At 34.4% G+C, this 24,785-nt stretch overlaps 1 protein-coding gene across 4 annotated transcripts in view; it reads right to left on the reverse strand.

Annotated features, from left to right (window-relative positions):
• Positions 1–24,785, reverse strand: part of TOPBP1 (DNA topoisomerase II binding protein 1) — a 79,932-nt gene that overhangs the window by 53,749 nt on the left and 1,398 nt on the right. For 2 of the 4 annotated variants that reach the window (XM_082459202.1, XM_082459205.1), the window contains exons 3-10: positions 23,093–23,227; positions 21,444–21,587; positions 20,589–20,770; positions 19,157–19,353; positions 17,525–17,704; positions 16,637–16,797; positions 14,771–14,934; positions 14,372–14,622 (exon numbers count right to left, since the gene is read on the reverse strand). In XM_082459202.1, the coding sequence (XP_082315328.1) occupies positions 14,372–14,622; positions 14,771–14,934; positions 16,637–16,797; positions 17,525–17,704; positions 19,157–19,353; positions 20,589–20,770; positions 21,444–21,587; positions 23,093–23,227 (1,414 nt within the window). Of the gene's footprint in view, positions 1–14,371; positions 14,623–14,770; positions 14,935–16,636; positions 16,798–17,524; positions 17,705–19,156; positions 19,354–20,588; positions 20,771–21,443; positions 21,588–22,462; positions 22,593–23,092; positions 23,228–24,785 lie in introns of those variants that run through there. The other 2 variants (XM_082459204.1, XM_082459203.1) reach the window with 2 other exon arrangements.

Here is a 24,785-nt window from a genome sequence, read left to right on the forward strand (position 1 = left end):
AAAAAAGCGAAAAGCTGGTTCTTTGAGAAGATAAACAAAATTGATAAACCACTAGCCAGACTCATCAAGAAAAAGAGGGAGAGGACTCAAATCAATAAAATTAGAAATGAAAAAGGAGAAGCTACAACAGACACCGCAGAAATACAAAACATCCTAAGAGACTACTACAAGCAACTCTATGCCAATAAAATGCACAACCTGGAAGAAATGCACAAATTCTTAGAAAGGTATAACCTTCCAAGACTGAACCAGGAAGAAATAGAAAATATAAACAGACCAATCACAAGTAATGAAATTGAAACTTTGGCTTAAAATATTCCAACAAACAAAAGTCCAGGACCAGATGGCTTCACAGGTGAATTCTATCAAGCATTTAGAGAAGAGCTAACAGCCATCCTTCTCAAACTCTTCCAAAAAATTGCAGAGGAAGGAACACTTCCAAACTCATTCTATGAAGCCACCATCACCCTGATACCAAAACCAGACAAAGATACTACAAAAAAAGAAAATTACAGACCAATATCACTGATGAATATAGATGCAAAAATCCTCAACAAAATACTAGCAAACAATCCAACAACACATTAAAAGGATCATACACCATGATCAAGTGGGATTTATCCCAGGGATGCAAGGATTCTTCAATATATGCAAATCAATCAATGTGATACACCACATTAACAAATTGAAGAAGAAAAACCATGTGATCATCTCAATAGATGCAGAAAAAGCTTTTGACAAAATTCAACACCCATTTCTGATAAAAACTCTCCAGAAAGTGGGCATAGAGGGAACCTACCTCAACATAACAAAGGCCATATACAACAAACCCACAGCAAACATCATTCTCAATGGTGAAAAACTGAAAGCATTTCCTCTAAGAACAGGAAGAAGACAAGGATGTCCACTCTCACCACTATTATTCAACATAGTTTTGGAAGTCCTAGCCACGGCAATCAGAGAAGAAAAAGAAATAAAATACAAATTGGAAAAGAAGTAAAACTGTCACTGTTTGCAGATGACATGATACTATACATAGAGAATCCTAAAGATGCCACCAGAAAACTACTAGAGCTAATCAATGAATTTGGTAAAGTTGCAGGATACAAAATTAATGTACAGAAATCTCTTGCATTCCTATACACTAATGATGAAAAATCTGAAAGAGAAAATAAGGAAACACTCCTATTTACCACTGCAACAAAAAGAATAAAATACCTAGGAATAAACCTACCTAGGGAGACAAAAGACCTGTATGCGGAAAACTATAAGACACTGATGAAAGAAATTAAAGATGAAACAAACAGATGGAGAGATATACCACATTTTTGGATTGGAAGAATCAACATTGTGAAAATGACTATACTACTCAAAGCAATCTACAGATTCAATGCAATCCTTATCAAATTACCAATGGCATTTTTTACAGAACTAGAACAAAGAATCTTAAAATTTGTATGGAGACACAAAACACCCTGAATAGCCAAAGTGCTCTTGAGGGAAAAAACGGAGCTGGATGAATCAGGCTCCCTGACTTCAGACTACACTACAAAGCTATGGTAATTAAGACAATATGGTACTGGCACAAAAACAGAAACATAGATCAATGGAACAAGATAGAAAGCCTAGAGATAAACCCACGCACCTATGGTCAACTAATCTATGACAAAGGAGGCAAAGATATACAATGGAGAAAAGACAGTCTCTTCAGTAAGTGGTGCTGGGAAAACTGGACAGCTACATGTAAAAGAATGAAATTAGAATACTCCCTAACACTACACAGAAATAAACTCAAAATGGATTTGAGACCTAAATGTACGTCCGGACACTATAAAACTCTTAGAGGAAAACATAGGAAGAACATTCTTTGACATAAATCACAGCAAGATCTTTTTTGATCCACCTCCTAGAGTAATGGAAATAAAAACAAAAATAAACAAATGGGACCTAATGAAACTTCAAAGCTTTTGCACAGCAAAGGAAACCACAAACAAGACAAAAAGACAAACCTCAGAATGGGAGAAAATATTTGCAAATGAATCAACGGACAAAGGATTAATCTCCAAAATATATAAACAGCTCATTCAGCTCAATATTAAAGAAACAAACAATGCAATCCAAAAATGGGCAGAAGATCTAAATAGACATTTCTCCAAAGAAGACATACAGATGGCCAAGAAGCACATGAAAAGATGCTCAACATCACTAATTATTAGAGAAATGCAAATCAAAACTACAATGAGGTATCACCTCACACCAGTTCGAATGGGCATCATCAGAAAATCTACAAACAACAAATGCTGGAGAAGGTGTGGAGAAAAGGGAACCCTCTTGCACTGTTGGTGGGAATGTAAATTGGTACAGCCACTGCGGAGAACAGTATGGAGGTTCCTTAAAAAACTAAAAATAGAATTACCATATGACCCAGCAATCCCACTACTGGGCATACACCCACAGAAAACCATAATTCAAAAAGACACATGCACCTCAATGTTCACTGCAGCACTATTTACAACAGCCAGGTCATGGAAGCAACCTAAATGCCCATCGACAGACGAATGGATAAAGAAGTTGTGGTACATATATATAATGGAATATTACTCAGCCATAAAAAGGAACGAAACTGAGTCATTTGTTGAGATGTGGATGGGTCTAGAGACTGTCATACAGAGTGAAGTAAGTCAGAAAGAGAAAAACAAATATCGTATATTAACGCATGTATGTGGAACCTAGAAAAATGGTACAGATGAACCGGGTTGCAGGGCAGAATTTGACACAGATATAGAGAACAAACGTATGGACACCAAGGGGGGAAAACTGCCGTGGGGTGGGGATGGTGGTGTGCTGAATTGGGCGATTGGGATTGACATGTATACAGTGATGTGTATAAAATTGATGACTGATTAAAAAAAAAAAAAGTGGTGCTGGGAAAACTGGACAGCTACCTGTAAAAGAATGAAATTAGAACACTCTCTAACACCATACACAAAAATAAACTCAAAATGGATTAGAGACCTAAATGTAAGACCAGACACTATAAAACTCTTAGAGGAAAACATAGGAAGAACATTCTTTGACATAAATCACAGCAAGATCTTTTTTGATCCATCTCCTAGAGTAATGGAAATAAAAACAAAAATAAACAAATGGGACCTAATGAAACTTAAGTTTTTGCACAGCTTAAGAAACTACAAACAAGACGAAAAGACAATCCTCAGAATGGGAGAAAATATTTGCAAACGAATCAACGGACAAAGGATTAATCTCCAAAATATATAAACAGCTCAATATAGCTCAATATTAAAAAAAAAAAAACCCAATCCAAAAATGGGCAGAAGACCTAAATAGACACTTCTCCAAAGAAGACATACAGACGGCCAAGAAGCACATGAAAAGCTGCTCAACATCACTAATTATTAGAGAAATGCAAATCAAAACAATGAGGTATCACACCTCACACCAGTTAGAATGGGCATCATCAAAAAATCTTCAAACAACAAATGCTGGAGAGGGTGTGGAGAAAAGGGAACCCTCTTGCACTGTTGGTGGGAATGTAAATTGGTACAGCCACTATGGAGAACAGTATGGAGGTTCCTTAAAAAACTAAAAATAGAATTACCATATGACCCAGCAATCCCACTACTGGGCATACACCCAGAGAAAACCATAATTCAAAAAGACACACGTGGGCTTCCCTGGTGGTGCAGTGGTTGGGAATCTGCCTGCCAATGCAGGGGACACGGGTTCGAGCCCTGGTCTGGGAAGATCCCACATGCCACGGAGCAACTAGGCCCGTGAGCCGCAACTACTGAGCCTGCGCGTCTGGAGCCTGTGCTCTGCAATAAGAGATGCCACGATAGTGAGAGGCCCGCGCACCGTGATGAAGAGTGGCCCCCGCTCGCCGCAACTAGAGAAAGCCCTCGCACAGAAACGAAGACCCAACACAGCCAAAAATAAATAAATAAATAATAATTAAAAAAAAAAAAAAAAAAAAAAAAGACACATGCACCCCAATGTTCACTGCAGCACTATTTACAATAGCCAGGACATGGAAGCAACCTAAATGCCCATCGACAGATGAATGGATAAAGAAGATGTGGTACATATATACAATGAAATATTACTCAGCCATAAGAAGGAACGAAATTGGGTCATTTGTAGAGATGTGGATGGATCTAGAGACTGTCATACGGAGTGAAGTAAGTCAAAAAGAGAAACACAAATATCGTATATTAACGCATATATGTGGAATCTAGAAAAATGGTACAGATGAACCGGTTTGCAGGGCAGAAAATGAGACACAGATGCAGTGAACAAACGTATGGACACCAAGGGGGGAAAGTGGCGGGGGGTGGTGGTGTGATGAATTGGGAGATTGGGATTGACATGTATACACTAATATGCATAAAATGGATAACTAATAAGAACCTGCTGTATAATAAAATAAATAAAATTAAATTTAAAAACAAATAAAGAGATTAGGAGCAGTTGCTCTACTGACTTGCTGTTTAAAAAAAAAGAAAATGCAGTTCCTAATATGTAATAAATATTATGAAATCAATGCTAAAAGTTTAAGGGGTAAAAACTTAGTATGTTTTTGAAAACTCTAGTGGTGCTGTGTTGAAGAGTAATGCCTTACAGCAGAGATAGGCAAACTACAGCCTAGGGGCCAAAGTGGGCCCATGGCCTGTGTATTAATGGTTTTTACATTTTTAAATGGTCGCAAAAACAGAACAAAACAAAATAGAATGTGTGACAGAGAGAGAATGTGGCTGGCAAAGCCCAAAATATTTACTGTCTGGCCTTTTACAAAAACAGTTTGCCAAGCCCTGCTTCATGGGATTCCAACAAGCCTGGAAGCTATTCAAGGATTCTTAACATTTATTTACATAGGCACTGTGCCTAAGTGCTTTACATGCATGTAATTAATGGTCATGATACTATTAGGCTCGTTCTATTGCTGTATCTTTACCCTTTCTTCAAGAAGAATACCAGGCTTAAAGAGGTTATGTAACTTACCTAAAGTCATACAGTTATTAGGTGGCAGAAATGAGATATAAACCGAAGTCTGTCTGACTCCAGGGTCCAAAAAATTATGTTATAATGCCATCTTCTTATTTCTATTTCATCTCCAATAGACATGACCATTTTCACTTTTAAACTAATTACTGTTTATATATACTTTAATTCCTACTTAATACAAGTATTTAAATTGCTCTTACTGACAACTCTGAAGAAGCAGTTTTGTCTAGAGCATTACTGATCAGTAGGTCAGGAGACTCTATGACCCTCAGTTTCATATTATAAGGAATAAGGGATAACAGTATATTTATAATTTATAGAGATGTATGAGGATGAATAAGCTTAGATGGAAATAAAGGTGACATGATACTATAAAACATTTTGGAAAGTAGTTTTTAAAATAGATATTTCTAATATAAAATGTAAAAACAAAATATTTTGCCATTAAAATTGTTCACAATCACATCTAGGAGGAAAAAAACAACTTTGTTTGATGTCTATATATAGGTGGTGAGATGGGACGAAGGAAGAAGCCCAGGGGAATTTTAGACTACTATAAGAACAAACTAGAAATACTAAGTTCTTATAAATGATAAGTAAAACTCTGAAGTTATTAAAGACTCAGAATAAATTAACATGTTCTACAGTAGTTCTTCCCATTTATTTTAGAAATAAAACCCTTTCTCAAGTAGATGTCATTCGGTAGTCCAACAGACTACTGAATAATAATAGGCTTTTTGACAAGCCTATTATTGAAAAAACTCTCTCAAATCAAAAATAATTTTGCTTTAAGAAGTAATTGTAAAATACTTGATTACATTCTTCTAAATTAGGTGCTTGGGGATTCACTGAGATTTACTGTCACTAAATCCTTTAAAAGACAGTAGACTACTAGCTGCTTTAGAAAGGAAGGTTTGAGAAACGAACTGCCTGCCTCCAGCAAGTACCCTTGTTGAAGGATAATGCATAAAACTACTTCCAGTCAATCTGTGGCTTCTTTATACTAGAACATCCTAAAAAATTAGGATGATCTGATATGATACACTACTAAAGCATGAGCAAGTGGTCTGACAAAAGTCAATTCTGCAGTACACCGTGAAGAGAAATAGTGTGGATAAAAAAATAAGAATACTGAAAGTTCCCTTCTAGAAATATGGTAGGCTAGACATTCAAAACCCACTCACTAAAAACACCTGAAATACAGGATGAAATATTAAAGGTATCCTTATAACTACATAGCTGAGTTTGCAAGAAAGCAAGGGAAATTCTCAAGGGCTAAAAATGAAGTAGTAGCATGAATTCAGATCACTAAGTGATTACTAAAGCTAATGATTACCATCTATTTTGGCAGTGACCCTATACCCTTAGAATTTAAGGATATCACATAGAGGGATAAGAGTCAAGCCTTTGGTCTCACACAAATTAGAGGTGGAGCAGAGTATAGCTTACCACTCAGAAACCCTAAAGGGAAATGCCTTCAGTGAAAATGTTGAGCAAAACCCAATCAACCACCACTACCACCAAGTCCACCCTGCAAAAGGAGATGACGAGTACACTTTATTTTTCTGAGGCACAGAAGAACATTTATGAAAACCGCTTCCTAAACACCTCATAGACCAAAGATATGGTAAAATTAGAATATATTTAGACTTGAACAAGTACAAAAATGCTACATAAAAGATCTTTTGAAATATAACTGAGTTAGTACTTTCAGAGAAATCTATTGACATAAACACTTAGATAAAAAGACTACAAAAAAACAAATTGTGCAACTTAAGAAATCAGAAGAAAAAAGAGAAGAAAAAAAAGAATAAGACAATAAATTAATGAAACAAAAACAAAAATCAAAGTTGGTTTGTTAAAAACACTAATAAAACTGGTGTTTAAGTCTCCTAGAAAATATAGCTTACCAAAATTTATTCAGGAAGAAACAGAACAATGAAATAGTTTCATATCCATTAAATAAATCTGTACTATAAAATCTTCTACAAAAAAACACCAGGCCGTTAGACAGATGAGTTTCATCACACATTCAAGTATAAGGGAACTCCAATCTTACACAAACTGAGATTAAAGAAAAAAAAAAAAAAGTAACTCACCAATCCATTTTATCAATAATAACAAAACCCAACAAAGACAACAGGAAAAGGAAAATTACAGGCCAATATCACACTGAATAGATAAAATCCTAAATAAAATATTAGTAAACTGAACACAGTAAAAAAAAGATGAATGTATCATATCCAGAAGAATTTAAACTTGATTTAACAATGTAAAATCTACTAATGCAATTTACCACACCAAGGAGAAAAAACCGTATGATAATTCTAATGAGCACAGGAAAAGTACATAGTACCCAGATCAAAGCCCTAAAGAATAAAAACTACAAAACTTTTAGAAGAAAACATACAAGAAAAGCATCATTATGTTAGATTTGGCAATGATTTCTTAATTATGACACCAAAAACACAGGCAATGAGAAAACAATAGATAAATTGGACTTCATCACAATTAAAACTTTTGTCCATCAAAGAATACAGGGTGAAAAGGCTAGGCAAAGAATGGGTGAAAATATATGCAAATCATATATCTGATAAGGGATCAATATTCAAAATACATAAAGAACTCCTACTACTCAGGAACAAAAAAAATCAACCCAATTGAATAAACATTTCTCCAAAGAAGATTTATAGATGGCCAATAAAAACATGAAATGATGCTCAACGTCACTAATCATCAGGGAAATGCAAATCAAAACCACCAGTGAGATACCACTTCATACCCATTAGGATGATATTTATTAAAAAACCCCAGAAAATACAATATGTTGGTGAGGATGCAGAGAAACTGGAACCCTTGTGCATTGCTGGTGAGAATGTAAAGTGGTACACCACTGTGGAAAACAGCAAGGTGGTTTCCCAAAAAATTAAACATAGAATTACCATATGACTTATCAATTCCACTTCTGGGACTATATCTAAAAGAAATGAAAGCAGGGACTTGAACAGATATCTGTACAGCAACGTTCACAGCACCATTATTTACAATAGCCAACCACAGAGAAAACTCAAGTGTCCATCAACAGAAAGGAACAGACAATTCCAACATACAATGAAGTATTATTCAACTTTAATAAGGAATGAAATTCTGACACATGCTAAAACATGGATGAAACTTGAGGACATTATGCTAAGTGAAATAAGCCAGACACAAAAGGACAGATATTGTATGAGTCCATTTATATGAGCTACCTAGAATGGTCAAATTCATAAAGACAGAAAATAGAGTGGTGGTTGCCAGGGACTGGGCGGAGGGAGGAATACAGAGTTACTGTTTAATGGCTATAAAATTTCAGTTTGGGAAGATAAAAAAGTTCTGGCATGAATGGTAATGATGGTGGCACAATAAGTGTGAATGTAGTACCACTAAATTGTACACCTAAGAACAGTTAAAATGGTAAATTTTATGTTAGGCATATTTTACCACAATTTTTAAAAACTCAATACCCAAAATGTTCTATAGAAAAGTTTAAATATGAGATCTAATATTAAAAATATTTCATTCTTATATACCAGCAAACAGTTCAAAAATGAAATTTTAAGATATAAGAATTAAAATATCAAAAAGAATAAATGAACATAAATAGAAAACAAAAAATTAGGAATAGTTGTTAACATAGCATGTGTAAGATCTTATGAATGTAGTTATACTTTATTGAAAAACATTAAAAAAGATAAAACTGTATGCTGATATTCTATATTCATGGAAAGGAAGATCTTTTCATTGTAAAGATGTCAATTCTGCTCCAAATTATAAATTCAATACAATCCCAACCAAATTCCCATACTGATTTATGCAAACTGACAAACTAATTTTAAATATTAGAAGCAAAGGTCCAAGAAAGGGTATGACACTTTTGTAAAGAAAATTGGAGAGTCCTTTTATTTCAGATATCAAAACATATTACACAAAGCTATTATAATAAGATGGTTTATCAGTGCGGTATCTCAACGGAACAGAATAAAAAGCTTAAACACAGATCCCCACTTAACAGACCCTTAATAAATGACAGGGAAGGCAGTGCAAATCAGTAGAGAAAGGATGGCCTATTCAATAAAAAGTTTGAAAACAAGTGATTATCCACATGGATAATCTGAACGCTTCTTATCAAATACAAAAATCAACTCCATGTGGATTGAAGACATAACGTGGAAAGAAAGGCAAAACTTTAAGACTTCTAAAAAATATACATAAAAATAACTTTATCACCTTCAGATAGGAAAACTTGTATAAAATAGAAAACCACAAACCACAAAATAACAGATTGAAAAATCCAACTACTTTAAAATATTCGTCAAATAACACTCAAAAAGATGCTCTACCTTATTAGCAATCAGTTATACAATTAAAACCACAATGAGATCCCACTTTACATCCATCAAATTAATAAGAATTTCAAGTCTTATGGGAAATTCTAAATGTTGAAAGGATGTGCAATAGGAATCCTTACTATTGTTCTAGTATAAAGTGGTAAACTAGAACAAACACTTCAGAAAGCAACATGCATTATGTAAGAAAGTGGAAGACGTACATAACCCAGGAATCAGCCATGCCCACCTTAGAAAAATTCTTACTCATGTGCACAGAGACGTGCATAAGAACAATCTCAGCAGTACGGTTTGTATTGTATCGGCAAAACAACAAAGCAAAACCAAAAAAAAACACAATAAAAATATCCTTAGGTGGGAAAATAGATAAACTGTGGTATGTTCATATACCAGTGTGGTACATTCATAACCAGTTACTTGGATGAGATGAATCTCTCTCATGCTGAGGTTAGGATAGCAAAAGAGTACATACCAAGCATACTTGTAGCTTTGTAGTATAGCCTGAAGTCCAGGAGCCTGATTCCTCCAGCTCTGGTTTTCTTTCAAAGATTGCATTGGGTATTTGGGTTCTTTTGTGTTTCCATACAAATTGTGAAATTTTTTGTTCTAGTTCTGTGAAAAATGCCATTGGTAGTTTGATAGGGATTGCACTGAATCCATAGATTGCTTTGGGTAGTATAGTCATTTTCACAATGTTGATTCTTCCAAAGCAAGAACATGGTGTATCTGTTTGTATCATCTTTAATTTCTTTCATCAGTGTCTCATAGTTTTCTGCATACAGGTCTTTTATCTGCTTAGGTAGGTTTATTCCTAGGTATTTTATTCTTTTTGTTGCAATGGTAAATGGGAGTGTTTCCTTAATTTCTTTCAGATTTTTCATCGTTAGTATATAAGAATGCAAGAGATTTCCGTGCATTAACTTTGTATCCTGCTACTCTACCAAATTCATTGATTAGCTCCAGTAGTTTTCTGGTAGCATCTTTAGGATTTTCTATGTATAGTATCATGTCATCTGCAAACAGTGCCAGTTTTACTTCTTCTTTTCTGATTTGGATTCCTCTTATTTCTTTTTCTTCTCTGACTGCTGTGGGTAAAGCTTCCAAAACTATGTTGAATACTGGTGAGACTGAGCACCCTTGTCTTGTTCCTGATCTTAGAGAAAATGGTTTCAGTTTTTCACCTTTGAGAAGGATATTGACTGTCGGTTTGTCATATATGTCCTTTATTAAGTTGAGGTAGGTTCCCTCTGTGCCCACTTTCTGGAGAGTTTTTATCATAAATGGATGTTGAATTTTGTCAAAAGTTTTCTGCATCTACTGAGATTACCATATGGTTTTTATCCTTCAATTTGTTAATACTGTGTATCACATTGATTGATTTGTGTATACTGAAGAATCCTTGCATTCCTGGGATAAACCCCACTTGATCATGGTGTATGATACTTTTAGTGTGCTGTTGGATTCTGTTTGCTATTATTTTGTTGAGGATTTTTGCATCTATGTTCATCAGAGATATTGGCCTGTAGTTTTTTTTGTGACATCATTGTTTGGCTTTGGTATCAAGGTGATGGTGGCCTTGTAGAATGAGTTTGGGAGTGTTCTTCCCTCTGCTATATTTTGGAAGCATTTGAGAAGGATAGGTGTTAACTCTTCTCTAAATGTTTGATAGAATTCGCCTGTGAAGCCATCTGGTCCTGCGCTTTCGTTTGTTGGAAGGTTTTTAATCACAGTATCAATTTCAGTGCTTGTGATTGGTCTGTTCATATTTTCTGTTTCTTCCTGGTTCAGTCTTGGCAGGTTGTGCATTTCTAAGAATCTTTCCATTTCTTCCAGGTTGTCCATTTTATTGGCATAGAGTTGCTTGTAGTAATCTCTCATGATCTTTTGTATTTCTGCAGTGTCAGTGGTTACTTCTCCTTTTTCATTTCTAATTCTATTGATTTGAGTCTTCTCCCTTTTTCTCTTGATGAGTCTGGCTAATGGTTTATCAATTTTATCTTCTCAAAGAACTAGCTTTTAGTTTTACTGATCTTTGCTATCGTTTCCTTCATTTCTATTTCACTGATTTCTGATCTGATCTTTATGATTTCTTTCCTTCTACTAACTTTGGGGTTTTTTTGTTCTTCTTTCTCTAATTGCTTTAGGTGTAAGGTTAGGCTGTTTGTTTGAAATTTTTCTTGTTTCTTCAGGTAGGATTGTATTGCTATAAACTTCCTCCTTAAAACTGATTTTGCTGCATCCCAGAGGTGTTGTGTCATCGTGTTTCCATTGTCATTTGTTTCTAGGTATTTTTTGATTTCCTCTTTGATTTCTTCAGTGATCTCTTGGTGATTTAGTAGTGTGTTGTTTAACCTGCATGTGTTTATATGTTTTACAGATTTTTTCCTGTAATTGATACCTAGTTTCATAGCGTTGTGATTGGAAAAGATACCTGATACGATTTCAATTTTCTTAAATTTACCAAGGCTTGATTTGTGACCTATGATATGGTCTATCCTGGAGAATGTTCCATGAGCACTTGAGAAGAAAGTGTATTCTGCTGCTTTTGGATGGAATGTCCTATAAATATCAATTAAGTCCATGTTGTTTAATGTCATTTAAAGCTTGTGTTTCCTTATTTATTTTCATTTTGGATGATCTGTTCATTGGTGAAAGTGGGGTGTTAAAGTCCCCTACTATGATTGTTACCATCGATTTCCCCTTTTATGGCTGTTAACATTTGCCCTTTGTATTGAGGTGCTCCTATGTTGGGTGCATAAATACTTACAATTGTTATATCTTCTTCTTGGATTGATCCCTTCATCATTATGTAGTGTCTTCTTGGTCTCTTGTAATAGTCTTTATTTTAAAGTCTATTTTTTCTGATATGAGTATTGCTACTCCAGCTTTCTTTTGATTTCCATTTGCATGGAATACCTTTTTCCATCCCCTCACTTTCAGTCTGTATGTGTCCCTAGGTCTGAAGTGGGTCTCTTGAAGACAGCATATATACGGGTCTTGTTTTTGTATCCATTCAGCCAGGCTATATCTTTTGGTTGGAGCATTTAGCCCATTTACATTTAAGGTAATTATCGATATGTATGTTCCTATTCCCATTTTCTTAATTGTTTTGGGTTTGTTATTGTAGGTCTTTTCCTTCTCTTGTGTTTCCTGCCTAGAGAAGTTCCTTTAGCATTTGTTGTCAAGCTGGTTTTGTGGTGATGAATTCTTAGTTTTTGCTTGCCTGTAAAGGTTTTAATTTCTCTGTTGAATCTGAATGACATCCTTGCTGGGTACAGTAATCTTGGTTGTAGTTCTTTCCCTTTCATCACTTTAAGCATGTCCTGCCACTCCCTTCTGTCTTGCTGAGTTTCTACTGAAAGATCAGCTGTTAACGTTATGGGGATTCCCTTGTATGTTATCTGTTGCTTTCCCCTTGCTGCTTTTAATATTTGCTCTTTGCATTTAATTTTTGATACTTTGACTAACATGTGTCTTGGCGTGTTTCTCCTTGGATTTATCCTGTATGGCACTCTCTGCGCTTCCTGGACTTGACTGACTACGTCCTTTCCCATGTTACGGACGTTTTCAACTACAATCTCTTCAAATATTTTCTCAGTCCCTTTCTTTTTCTCTTCTTCTTCTGGGACCCCTATAATTCGAATGTTGGTGCGTTTAATGTTGTCCCAGAGGTCTCTGAGACTGTCCTCAATTCTTTTCATTCTTTTTTGTTTATTCTGCTCCCTGGCAGTTATTTCCACCATTTTATCTTCCAGCTCACTTATCCGTTCTTCTGCCTCAATTATTCTGCTATTGATTCCTTGAGTATTTTTAATTTCAGTAATTGTGTTGTTCATCACTGTTTGTTTGCTCCTTAGTTCTTCTAGATCCTTGATAAATGTTTTTTGTATTTTCTCCATTCTGTTTTTGAGATTTTGAATCACCTTTACTATCATTACTCTGCATTCTTTTTCATGTAGGTTGCCTATTTCATCTTCATTTATTTGTCTTGTAGGTTTTTACCTTGCTCCATCATCTGCAACATGTTTTTTTGTTGTGTCATTTTTTTTTTTTTTTTGATGGGTGGTGCTGTATTCCTGTCTTACTGGTTGTTTGGCCTGAGATGTCCAGCACTGGAGTCTGCAGGCAGTTGGATAGAGCCGGGTCTTCATGCTGAGATGAGGACCTCCGGGAGGTGTCACTCCAATTAATATTCCCTGGGGTCTTATGTTCTCTGTTAGTCCAGTGGTTTGAACTCAGAGCTCCCACCACAGGAGCTTGGGCTTGACCTCCGGCCTGGGAACCAAGATTCCGTAAGCCTCATGGGGAAGGGGAGGGAAGGGGAGGGAAGGGGAGGGACGGAGCAGTACAATATCAGAGAATAAAAAACAAAATACAATTAGAAAGATAAAAAATATATTAGGAAAAATAAAACTATAATTGAAACAACTGCAACAAGGTAAAATAAAACCACAATAGGAAAAAAAAAAAAAAAGGGTTGGGGGCGGGAACAAGCCAAAAGGAGAGAAGAATAACAAAGTATAAAGAATAAAAAAATAAGAAATGCTGCCCACAACTCTTTACTGGCAATTTTGCTTACCACACTGAGAAGACTACATCCTGAGATGGTAGTCTACAGTGCAGCATTATACCCATCAAAGAGCACAATTACCAAGTAAGAGGCATTTGTTACAAGATTAAAATAAAAGCTCAGGGTGTTACAAACTCACACAAACCAAGTGATGCCTGTGTATAAAACAGATCTAAGAGGAACAAGTGAGTTGAAGAGAGAAGAGGGAGTCAGAAGGTCCAGAATCCCTTAGCCTTGCCTGTTTAAAAAAAAGAAGTAACACACATAAAACTTCAAGGGAAGAAAAACGTAAGTTTAAGTAAATTCTAGAGAACCTGGCAGAAATCACATATGTATGTATTCTGCTACCAAAATATTTTAATGACTGTAAACACTAATCACTCTTTCTTACCTATGGTTGGGTTATTAGTCGCATATTGAGAGAGCAGATCTTCATCAGCTTCCTCATGCTTTTCATTAGGAGCAAAGTCTTTCTTAGAGAAGCTGCTGTTCTTCCTTTTTAAAAGGGTTGTTTTACTTTCAGGTTGATCTGAAACTGGAATTTCCACTGGCTGGTAGTTAGCATGGATATATGGCTCTTCAGGAAGCATATTACCTTTACTAAAACACTCTAGCAACCATTTTGCTCCCACTACATGAGGCCTACAAAAATAGTACATAGTTATATATTAGTTTAAACTATAAAGACCACAATCCCACTTGCCATGCAGTTTACATAATTGCCGGGACATGCAATTTTAAAAAAATTATTACAGCGTAGAAATTGCTTTGAATTAAAAACTGACAAAACCTGTGGGCTGATTTATCCCAAAACTGCTTCAATTCATCATCATAATCTCCCACAATAACATGAGTTACATCTTCATTGAGCTGATTAAAACGAACTCCACCTCCACTGTTAATAAGTCTTCTCAGTTTATCTAGCTTTCTGCCACTAAAACCGCAAAGATAGATCTGCAAAGAAAGAAAACATTTACTTTAGATTAATATATTTAAAATGGCTTATTTCTCTCAATAGAAACCTATTTATTAAAAGCATATATCTAAATCCATTGTGTGTAAATAAGACAACTCTTGTTTACATTTTAAGATACATTAAGAAGTGAAGTATATTCTGAAGGTTTGAATTTTAAAGTATTCTTAAATTTTATCATTTCTTCACAATCCCATAGCATTATTACCCTTTACAGTAGACACTACTTGATAAGTATTCTGAGGCTTTAAATAAAATAGAAGCCAGAATAATTCAATTATCTTCTGAACATTAGTGCATAGCAATTTCTAAAATCCGGTAGCTTCTTAAATTGGTCTTACCACTTTTAAATTTTAAAGTAATTACAGAAATAAACTGGCGTTGAACACGAATTCAGAAAAGCTAGGTTTAAATTTTGGTTCAGCTGCCAATGATTAACCACATGACCACCTGAATATACTCAGACTCTTTAAACCAATTTTCTTACTTATATACTGAGATATCATTTTCACAGAGTTGATTAAACAAGAAAATTTAAGTCAAAGAGCTAAGCAGAATGCTTAGGATGATACGTAAGCAGTAACTTATTTTTAACTATCAATATGTATATATATACTTTTGGAGGCACGGATGGGGTTATGTATATATTTAAACCAATTTAATCAATATAACAATCTTCTTCAACTCTATTTTACATAACGTGTCTTTAAAAAACTTCTTAATGACCAATCTATTCCTAACTGCATTTATATCCCAAACTAAATAACCTCCATCACTAGAATACACTTTAACAAAAATGAGGAATCATATGTTTTTCTGTAAGAATAATTAAGTCATATCCAGAATTAGTATAGTCTAGATAAAAGATTATACAACACACTTCCTGTTCTGCTAGTAAACTGGTAAGTTTTAAAAGTATAGAAAGGAAGGTAATTTGCCCAATTTCCTTAACAATAAAGTTAAATCTTTGCTACTCTAGAATTAATGCTTAGCCTATTGATTCTACAAGCAAGAATATATTAAGTATTCAGTTCTAGACGATATATATGATGATCCCATCAAAGGCACTTATAAGATAGTTACTCAGACACTAAAAAATAAAATAGCCCAAGAGATATTAAACAAAGCAGTGCACCTAATGGTTAGGAATATAGGCTTTGGAGTAGATGTCTGGCTACTTAATGTCTGTGAGATTCTGAACAGGAACTTTAATCCTCTAAGTATCAGTATCAATATTATCTGTTTTAGAATTATTTGTGGGAATTAAATGGGATTATATATAAAATGTATCAACAATGTATATGAAATAATTAGCACAGTGTCTATCATATTATAAACACTTAATAAATGATAGCTATAAATAAAAATCCATTAAGTGGTTCAGAAACTAAATGCTCTCAAAACACAGTAGATGGAAAGATTAAGGTAGTTATTAGGAAGGTTCAGAGAAGAGTTGAAAAAAATGATATGAACTTTTAATGGATGAGAGATGAAGGTACATCCCAGGCAGAGAGCCCCTAATAGCTAAAAGATAGACATGGTCTAATGAGTGCATCTGCTTAGCTAGAGTGGAGGGCTTATGTAAATTAGGAACAAGCCCAACTCTGAAGGGTCTTCAAAGTGAAGCTACAAGTACTAAAGTATATTATCACTTACTGCATTTATTACATGATAAAGACATACCCGACAACCATCTAATAAATCTTCAGGTGCCTCAAATGCACTGACATCCAGATTTTCAAGTGTAGGCTCCACTTTACTATTAAGAACTGAACTACATATCGATTCATTTATGCAACTTGCACTGATGTTGGAAATATCGCTGACATCTGAAAGAGTACGACCTACATATTAAAAACAAAGATGTAATTTATGGAGATAAAATAATTGTGATTACATATTTTCCTACACATGAACTTTTCTTATACAAAAAGAGCCATGAACAATTTCTAAAGTAAGATTCAAATGCTTTTACTGAAATCTTGGTGGCAAAGTATGGAAAGGGAAAATGAAACTAATTAAGGCTCATATCTTATTTAAATGAAAATATATTTAATACATTCTCTTAATAGTGACTTGCTTCCAATAAAAATCTGAAGTTGCTGGCTTTAAGGTCCAGGAAAGTTACATTTGAAAAAAAATTTATAACATTTGTTAAATTGCCAACATAATACCTCCAAAACAGAAATGGTTTTAAATTTTTATGAATACAGATGATCTACAACAATTGCAGCAAACTAATAAAGAAAATGTACTAATACCTCCATGCCAGTCAAGTTTTAAAAAATTAATTCTCTTAAGTCTTTATTAATATTCTTAATTTCTTTAATAATCTTGCGCATTACATGAGAGTATGAAAGTTCGCATTCATTATAAAAAGAAATATCAGGAGTTCTGGACTAATTTTTAAATACAATTTGGTTATTTTATTATACAATTATACCTGGAAGCATAGCAAGAAAAGATGGAATTCCCTACTGTATCTCCCTGATCCTATTAACAAATCAATTCTTACACAGAAAACTGACTGTCTTAAAACTGATTGTTTACTTTAATCCGAAAGAGACTTACTATCAGTTGTGTTGATCTGGCCAGTAGGAGTTGAAGTATCAGGCATAGTCTTTGTTTCTGGTCTAGGCTCTGTCTTATATATGGATTCATCCTGACAAAAACCTTTCTCAACACTGTCAAAAAACCACTGCACAGTCACACAGTGTACATTCCATCTCCTGGCACATTCATATTTTTGACCTATTATGTTCATTAAGAAAGAGAAACAGAGAGAGAGAGAGAGAAATGCAAATCATTAAAATCTTTGCAGAAATATTTAAATGACAGGTTATAAAAAAAATCTACCTGGGACAAAATTAAAGTTACCAGCAATTACTCTTACTTTTAACAGTATGCTATACAGTGTATTAAAAGGTAATATATTAGGTTATTGCTCAATTATATTTTCTATGTGTTGTTAAATACACATGCTATGTGAGGGGGTTTATCTTTTACAAAACTGCACAGAGACAGAGGCAACTGTGGGGTAACTCAATATTTTTGAGTACAGCCTCCATCATTTAAATTCTTTAAACCATTTTCTTAATCTGTAACATGGGGATAACTCACAGAACTATGTGGTTTAATAAACTGTATAAAATAACCGTGAAAATTATAAATGTCTGCAATATAAAAAACACTAACTTTCAAGAAACTACTCCTATGTCAACAGGATTCTACTTGAAGTCCAGGATAGAGAGGCAAATAGTTAAATAAGGCATATTAAAAATACGTATCTTTTATTACCTTAAAAAAACTTTTTAACACAATGTATTTTGAAATGGTATAGAGAAACTGAGGACAATATATAGTAAACAACAAGAAAGGTTTCTTTGACATTCTTGAGAGCTGAGAGATGTACTGTCTTCAGATTCAGAAAACCAATAGCAGTTATCAACTTTACTCAATATCATAATTGGCCATACCCAAAGTTCTCACTTAAAGACAATTATTAATTGATTTTAATTTTTTCCCCTAATTTTACTTATTTAGGGAGCTTAATAAAACACAGTATGGATATAAAAAGATATAATAAAAATATTAATAAAACTCTGCTCTTATCAGTTTTTATATATTTTAAGAGTACTGGTAAAAAAATATTCTCCAGAATAAAGGTTATAGAACACCAAAATTAACTGCAATTTTAAAGAATTCTTCTTCTTGGTAATATATTTTTCTTCTTTTAGTTGTCTCATGTTCTGCAAGGTGCTTCTTCAAGTTAAAACTTGTAGTTCATTGAGTAAGGTTGATTAATTCAATTAAAAACTAAGCCAAGCCTTTAAAATTTATAATTAAAAAGAAATGTAATTTAGCGACATCTATTAGCTTTCTTGTTATTCATCCAAATCTCTCATCTCTTAAGTACTGGGTAACCGTGTGGGGACTTTAAAAAAAAAAACAAAAACAAAAGATCTGAAAATAAATTTAGATAAAACACCACTGGAAATTTTTGTTTTTAATATTTATTCAATGACCTGATAAAGACTTGGGAAGTCATGTAATTTTTCTGAAGATGATAAACCAAACTATGTTTGCAAGAAAAAAAATCATAGCAGATTTATGACATGTCAGAAGTAAAAGGTATTCTATAATGATCTTAAAATGTTAAATAGTAGAAAATGTTGCATTTGTTCATTTGGGAAACAGTTTTACCTTTTGGTTCTTGCACAATGAGGTGTGTACACTCATTCATTTTCAACTGTCCCATGTATTGACCTCCATGCTTAACTGTGAGTTGCTGAACTGCTTTCCTGTCTAAGCTACGTAAGCCAGTGACACAGATTATACAACCAAGAAAAATAGGACACTTGAAGTCTTCCATGTTTATATCGGTATATCTAGCTATTTTTCTGGGGAAAACAAACAATAAAAAAGAAAAAACATTAACATATTAAATATACCAGATAGTTTAAATTTTACCAGACGAATAATGACAAACAACAGAAATATCACTAATGCTTTCCTCATTTTTTAGGATTTTAATCATTATTCACAAAAGGGAAACTGACAAACACACTTCAAATGATACTAACTGCTCATCTAACTCAAACCATGTCTCTAATAAAAACTAATGTTTCAGAGTCTCTCAAATAAAACTGTTTTACAGGAAAATGTGTATCTCATTAACTGTAAATCCATGCTGGTCAAAGTGGTTCATTTTCCAAAATTATAAGTCTAAATTTCTACCTAAAAACCCAAAGGTTCTTTGGTTGCTTACTAGAAAAACAGACTTTTAATTCTTCCATTATACTATACAAATAATAAGGAATGATTTTTGGCAGAATGCCAACAAAAATATCATTATCATTCTGTTGCCGTGCTAGGCAGATGTGCTGACGAAACAGGCTAGGAATGAGGGTGCCAACGTGGAGACGTGTTTAGGATGTGCTAGATGGTGTTGAAAGGAAGACTGGAAAATGCCTGTTTAATTCAAACAGTGGTACCTTGACTTATTGGTTGTTAATCTAATTCTAATGGAAACTCAATTCTATCCTTTGAAATAGGCTCTAAGCTCCATGAGGGCAGGGATGCTGTCCTGTTTTGCTCTCCACTTATATCTGATGCCTAACTCAGGCCAGGTACATAAAATGGGCTCAGTTAATGTTTACTGAATGATCACATCTCAGTTAATGGCTTATATGTGTTTATATTCAACCTTAAATATGTCCCTTTTGGGAGGGAATACAGATGCCAAAGTGGCTAAAATTTACTCTCCATCTTAACAAGTTGACACAGTACTGAAGGATAAACGCAGCATAAAAGCTACAGTTGCCACACTGATTTTCTCAACTATTTTATAAATGTTTACTTCTGAAAACCATTTTATTATCAAAGTATTTCTTACCTTGTAGCTAATACTAAAGCCGATAGCCCATTCCATCTATCAACTTATACCTTGATAATAAGAGCTTGTAGATGATCTTTTGTTTTCATTGGAGAGAAGAGTAATGATCCTATTTTTGTCCCCAAATAACAAATCCAAAGAGGATACCATAAAACTTCCCCTATGAAAACCCACAATGTGCCAAAATGATTGAATGTATCATTTATTCAAATCTAGAAAATAACTGAATATCTTTCTTACTTCTCTTGTGACTTCTCCCAAAGTGTTTTTATCCAAGAAGGAAGTAAAATAGGTTTCTTCAGGTTTGCAGCAACTAAATACTTTTTGCTACCAACTTCTCCTGCAATAAGGTGAGTTACTGATGTGTTAAGGTCTCTGTATATGCGTCCACCCATCATTTGTACATATTTATGAACTTCTTCCTGTAGCCCCAAAAGAAAATATATTATTAATGCTGAAACAAACAATATCTCTTCCATTTTTTTATACAATATCCCATAAACACCTTTTGTTGTTGTTAGCTTAAATGCATAAATGTTTCTCACCACTATAAAGTTAAATAATTAATGAAATTACTTTTTGGAAGATAAAGTATAAATTTTAGAATAATTACCTTTATATACATTATTTTCCTACATTTATCTTTTGCAACTCCATGAATTTAACTATGTTGGTTCTACAGTAAACACTATATATTTTAATATACTACATACCTATTGATACTTAAAAATATACAAATTATATATAGAATATATAAAAACAAACATGTAAATCTCAATCCTTTTTTAAAAGATTAAGTAACTATGGTGGAAAAATGTGACTCAAAAACAAACGGAAAATTACACAGGGAAAAAAGTGAGTTTCCTTTTTAAATCAAAACAAAAAACTTCAACTAGCCAGTCTGCAATAAAAGATTCCACTGTATTCAATTTATTAAAAAATAAAATAAGATATACACTGTCATCTTGACTTGGTTATTGGTCATAAACACCAAGTGCAAGGTCTTTCAAAATATCCCCTACACAGTGAAAAGTTAAGTGTGGAAATATAATACATACATATTGACCATATTCCACTCAATACCGCAACACCTACCCTTTTATCATTTTCCAGGCTTGTACAAGATATGGCTACATCAGACATAACCATGTTATAAACTGGATGTTCAGCTCTTGGGACACATTGTTGGTGGTGCATACAAAATATGACTACTTGAGGACCAACAATTCTGCAGCCAAGCTACAAAAACAGAGAAAGTTTACTAAGTAGAAAAAGACCTCCAGTCTTATAAAATTACATTTTGTAATACTGTATTTACCAATTCTTTACAGAAGTTGATGACCACTGCAGAAAAACCACCAAATTGTTACAAGAAAAAAAAATAACCATTATATAATTTCTCAGACACACCACACGTTAACATACACACACAAGCAAATCAAACAATGCACGCTATCAAAAGAAATAAGCTCCAAAAAAAAAAAAAAGAAAAAAGAAATAAGCTCCAAAAGCCACACTCACTCAAAATTGCCATTAAAATTTTAATCTCTGAAACAAACACAATCTTAGCAATAGGGGATATGAGTAACATTCTTATGCCATAATAATTAGGAAATATCTACATTTACTTTTCAAATGAAGCACCCAGCCAATGAAGCAGTTAAAAAGTGTTGAGAGCCCAACTAACCCCCCTCTAAAAAACCTATTCTGCTACAAAAAAAGTATAATCCTAGGCAGTTCCTACATTTGTTTTTTAAATACTCTGTTTGCAACTCAATGTCTTTCCAAGGAAGACCCACAAAGACTTCTCCTAAGGTATCACTTTGATTGATAACTGAGAAACGTGACAATCTTGCTCAACATCAGCACATCCAACCCAGACTAAAAAGCCTACAGCTGCCAAAGTCACCAAAGCATGACCGACATAAACATCTACAAGGTAAATGATTATTGCTATCTTTTTAGGCAGTCATAAGAAAACTGAGTTTTCGATGCTATTGATTCTATCTTACAAGCGGTGTTATTTTCAAAAGGAGGGTAAGACCAACAATGCTTTTGGCAAAGGTGGGCACAGACCTTCCATATACTGTACAGACAGTACTGCATCTACCTACTCTTCTATGTTTTCTTCTCCTTCAAACAAGAATCACTTCTTTGTAATCTGGATGGAATTACAGCCAGTTTACTTTTATTTCAATGCTTCTCTCTTGTCCAGACACCAAAAAAGTAATGAGTCAGTAGACTCTAGAATCAACAAAAAGAAATAAGATGGCTCAATGGTATATTAGCAATGCTCGGCCCCCAAATGCTTCCTTTAGCATATAATTTTTCAGACCCTATACAAAGTACAGGTACTAAAATTCAAGAGCACATAGGAAAGACAGTAAGTAACCAAGGATTATGTTGAAGTCTTTTCCTACTCTACTATTTTTCCCTAATATATCTTGCAATCAAACTGAGTTTAAGTACAGTAGAACTTCATCAACAAAATGCTTCATTACTACAGGGTTAAATTATTCTAAGTGAAGTTAAATTTCCTGAAATATAAAAATTACATACTAACCAAAGCCTACTGTAATATGATTAACCTTGAAATATACTATTCTGGTCTTCCAAAACCAAAGGATTCTTCTCAATTCATAATTTGCAAAATACTTCATGATCAGTAAAGAACTTACGTCTACTGAAGCAAAAACAAACCAAAAAACAGACTACCTGAAAGAACACACTAAAAGTTAGCAAACCTTTTTGAGATGATCAAAGACTTTGCCACTAAAAGGGTCACAGATATAAAGTGATCTGTCATTCTCCTTCATTTTCAATGCCTCTTCTTCTGTAATAATCTGAAGATATTCTTCTGATTGGAACTCTTTTATTGACTGAAAGAAAAAGTTAAGAATGCATATGCAATAATTCACCTGTATTTATGTCCTATGAACTCTATCTTTAAAATCCATCCCAAACCCAGCCCTTCTCCTATAGAAAGGAACCGTCATCTCTCACTAGACCTGGGCAGAAGTCTCCAAAGTGGTTCCTTCTCCCTCCCTTGCCCTAAACCTATTCTCTACCCAGCAGCTGGTAATCTTTTCAACAATACAAAAAAGGTCATGTCACCCTGCTCAAAACCTCCAGCAGCTTCCCACCACACTCAGAATAAAATCCACGTTTCTTACAATTGCCTATAAGACCGTAGAGTCTGGCCCCTGCCTGTCTCCCCACACTTACCTTCTTCCTCTAATCCCTTTTGCTCACTCTTCCCTAGCCACTCCTGCTTTCTTTTGCAACCTAGAACAAACTAAACATGACCTCATTTAGAGGTTTTACTCTTTTTCCCGCTGCCTGGAATACTCTTCCCCCCAGGACTTCACCTGACTTACCTCACTTCAACCACATCTGCTCACATGTCACTTCCTCAGAGATGCCTTTCCTTATCACCCTTTTCTAAAATATTCTTTCCCTATCCCTCTAGTGTATTTTATGAAGAAAAATAGCATACATATTATATATATATATACACACACACACACGTGTGTGTGTGTGTATATATATATATACACACACATGTATACACATACTGTTTTTGTCTCTCTCCCTTCTAAGAATGAAAATTTCATGATCTATCTTGTTTGCCAAAATATCCTGGCTCCCAGTAAACACTCGAATATTTTCTGAACAAATTTTGAAGTCCTTACATTAAATACTTAGGGTGATCCTTTTAAAACGATTAAGTCAGATCATGTTACTCTTCCGATTAAAACCCCCCAGTGGCTCTCCATCTCACTGGAAGAAAAATCCAAAGTCTTTACCATGGCCCACAAGGCCCTTCATGACCTCCTTACTCTTACTCTGTAAAGCATACCTTAGCATTCTTTCCACATCCCTTGTTCACTACACTACAGCCACACTAAAGCAGGACAGACACCGCAAGCACTTTCCCAGGGCTTGTGTATGATTATTTCCTCTGCCTGAAACCTTCCTCTGCAGATATCCACACGGCTCATTTTCTCACCTCCTTCAAGTATACTCAAATATCATCTTCTCCATAAAGTCTACCCTGATCACACTCCATTTAAAATAAATTGTAACCTTCCCTTCTCCCCCAACAAACAACCTCCAGAACATCTTAACCTGTTTTGTTTTTCTCTTCCCATTGCACTTGGCACCTTTAACATATTATATAGTTTACTCATTTATACGTCTGATTAATGTCTATTTCCTCCAGCTAGAATAGAATGTAAGCTCTGAGAAAGTATGGATCTTTGCCTGCTCTCATCACTGATGTATCCCAAGTACTAGAACAGTGCTTCTTAGATGATGGACACTCAATAACTGTTTGCTCAATGAATGAACTTTAAAGAAAAACCTGCTACAACAGCGTTCCTTAAACTTTAACGTACACAGGATCTTGTTAAAAAGCAGATTCCAACTGGTAGGTCT

This window comes from Balaenoptera physalus (assembly GCF_965194825.1).
Source record: "Balaenoptera physalus genome assembly, chromosome: 4".
In the NCBI taxonomy this organism is placed as follows: Eukaryota; Metazoa; Chordata; class Mammalia; order Artiodactyla; family Balaenopteridae; genus Balaenoptera; species Balaenoptera physalus.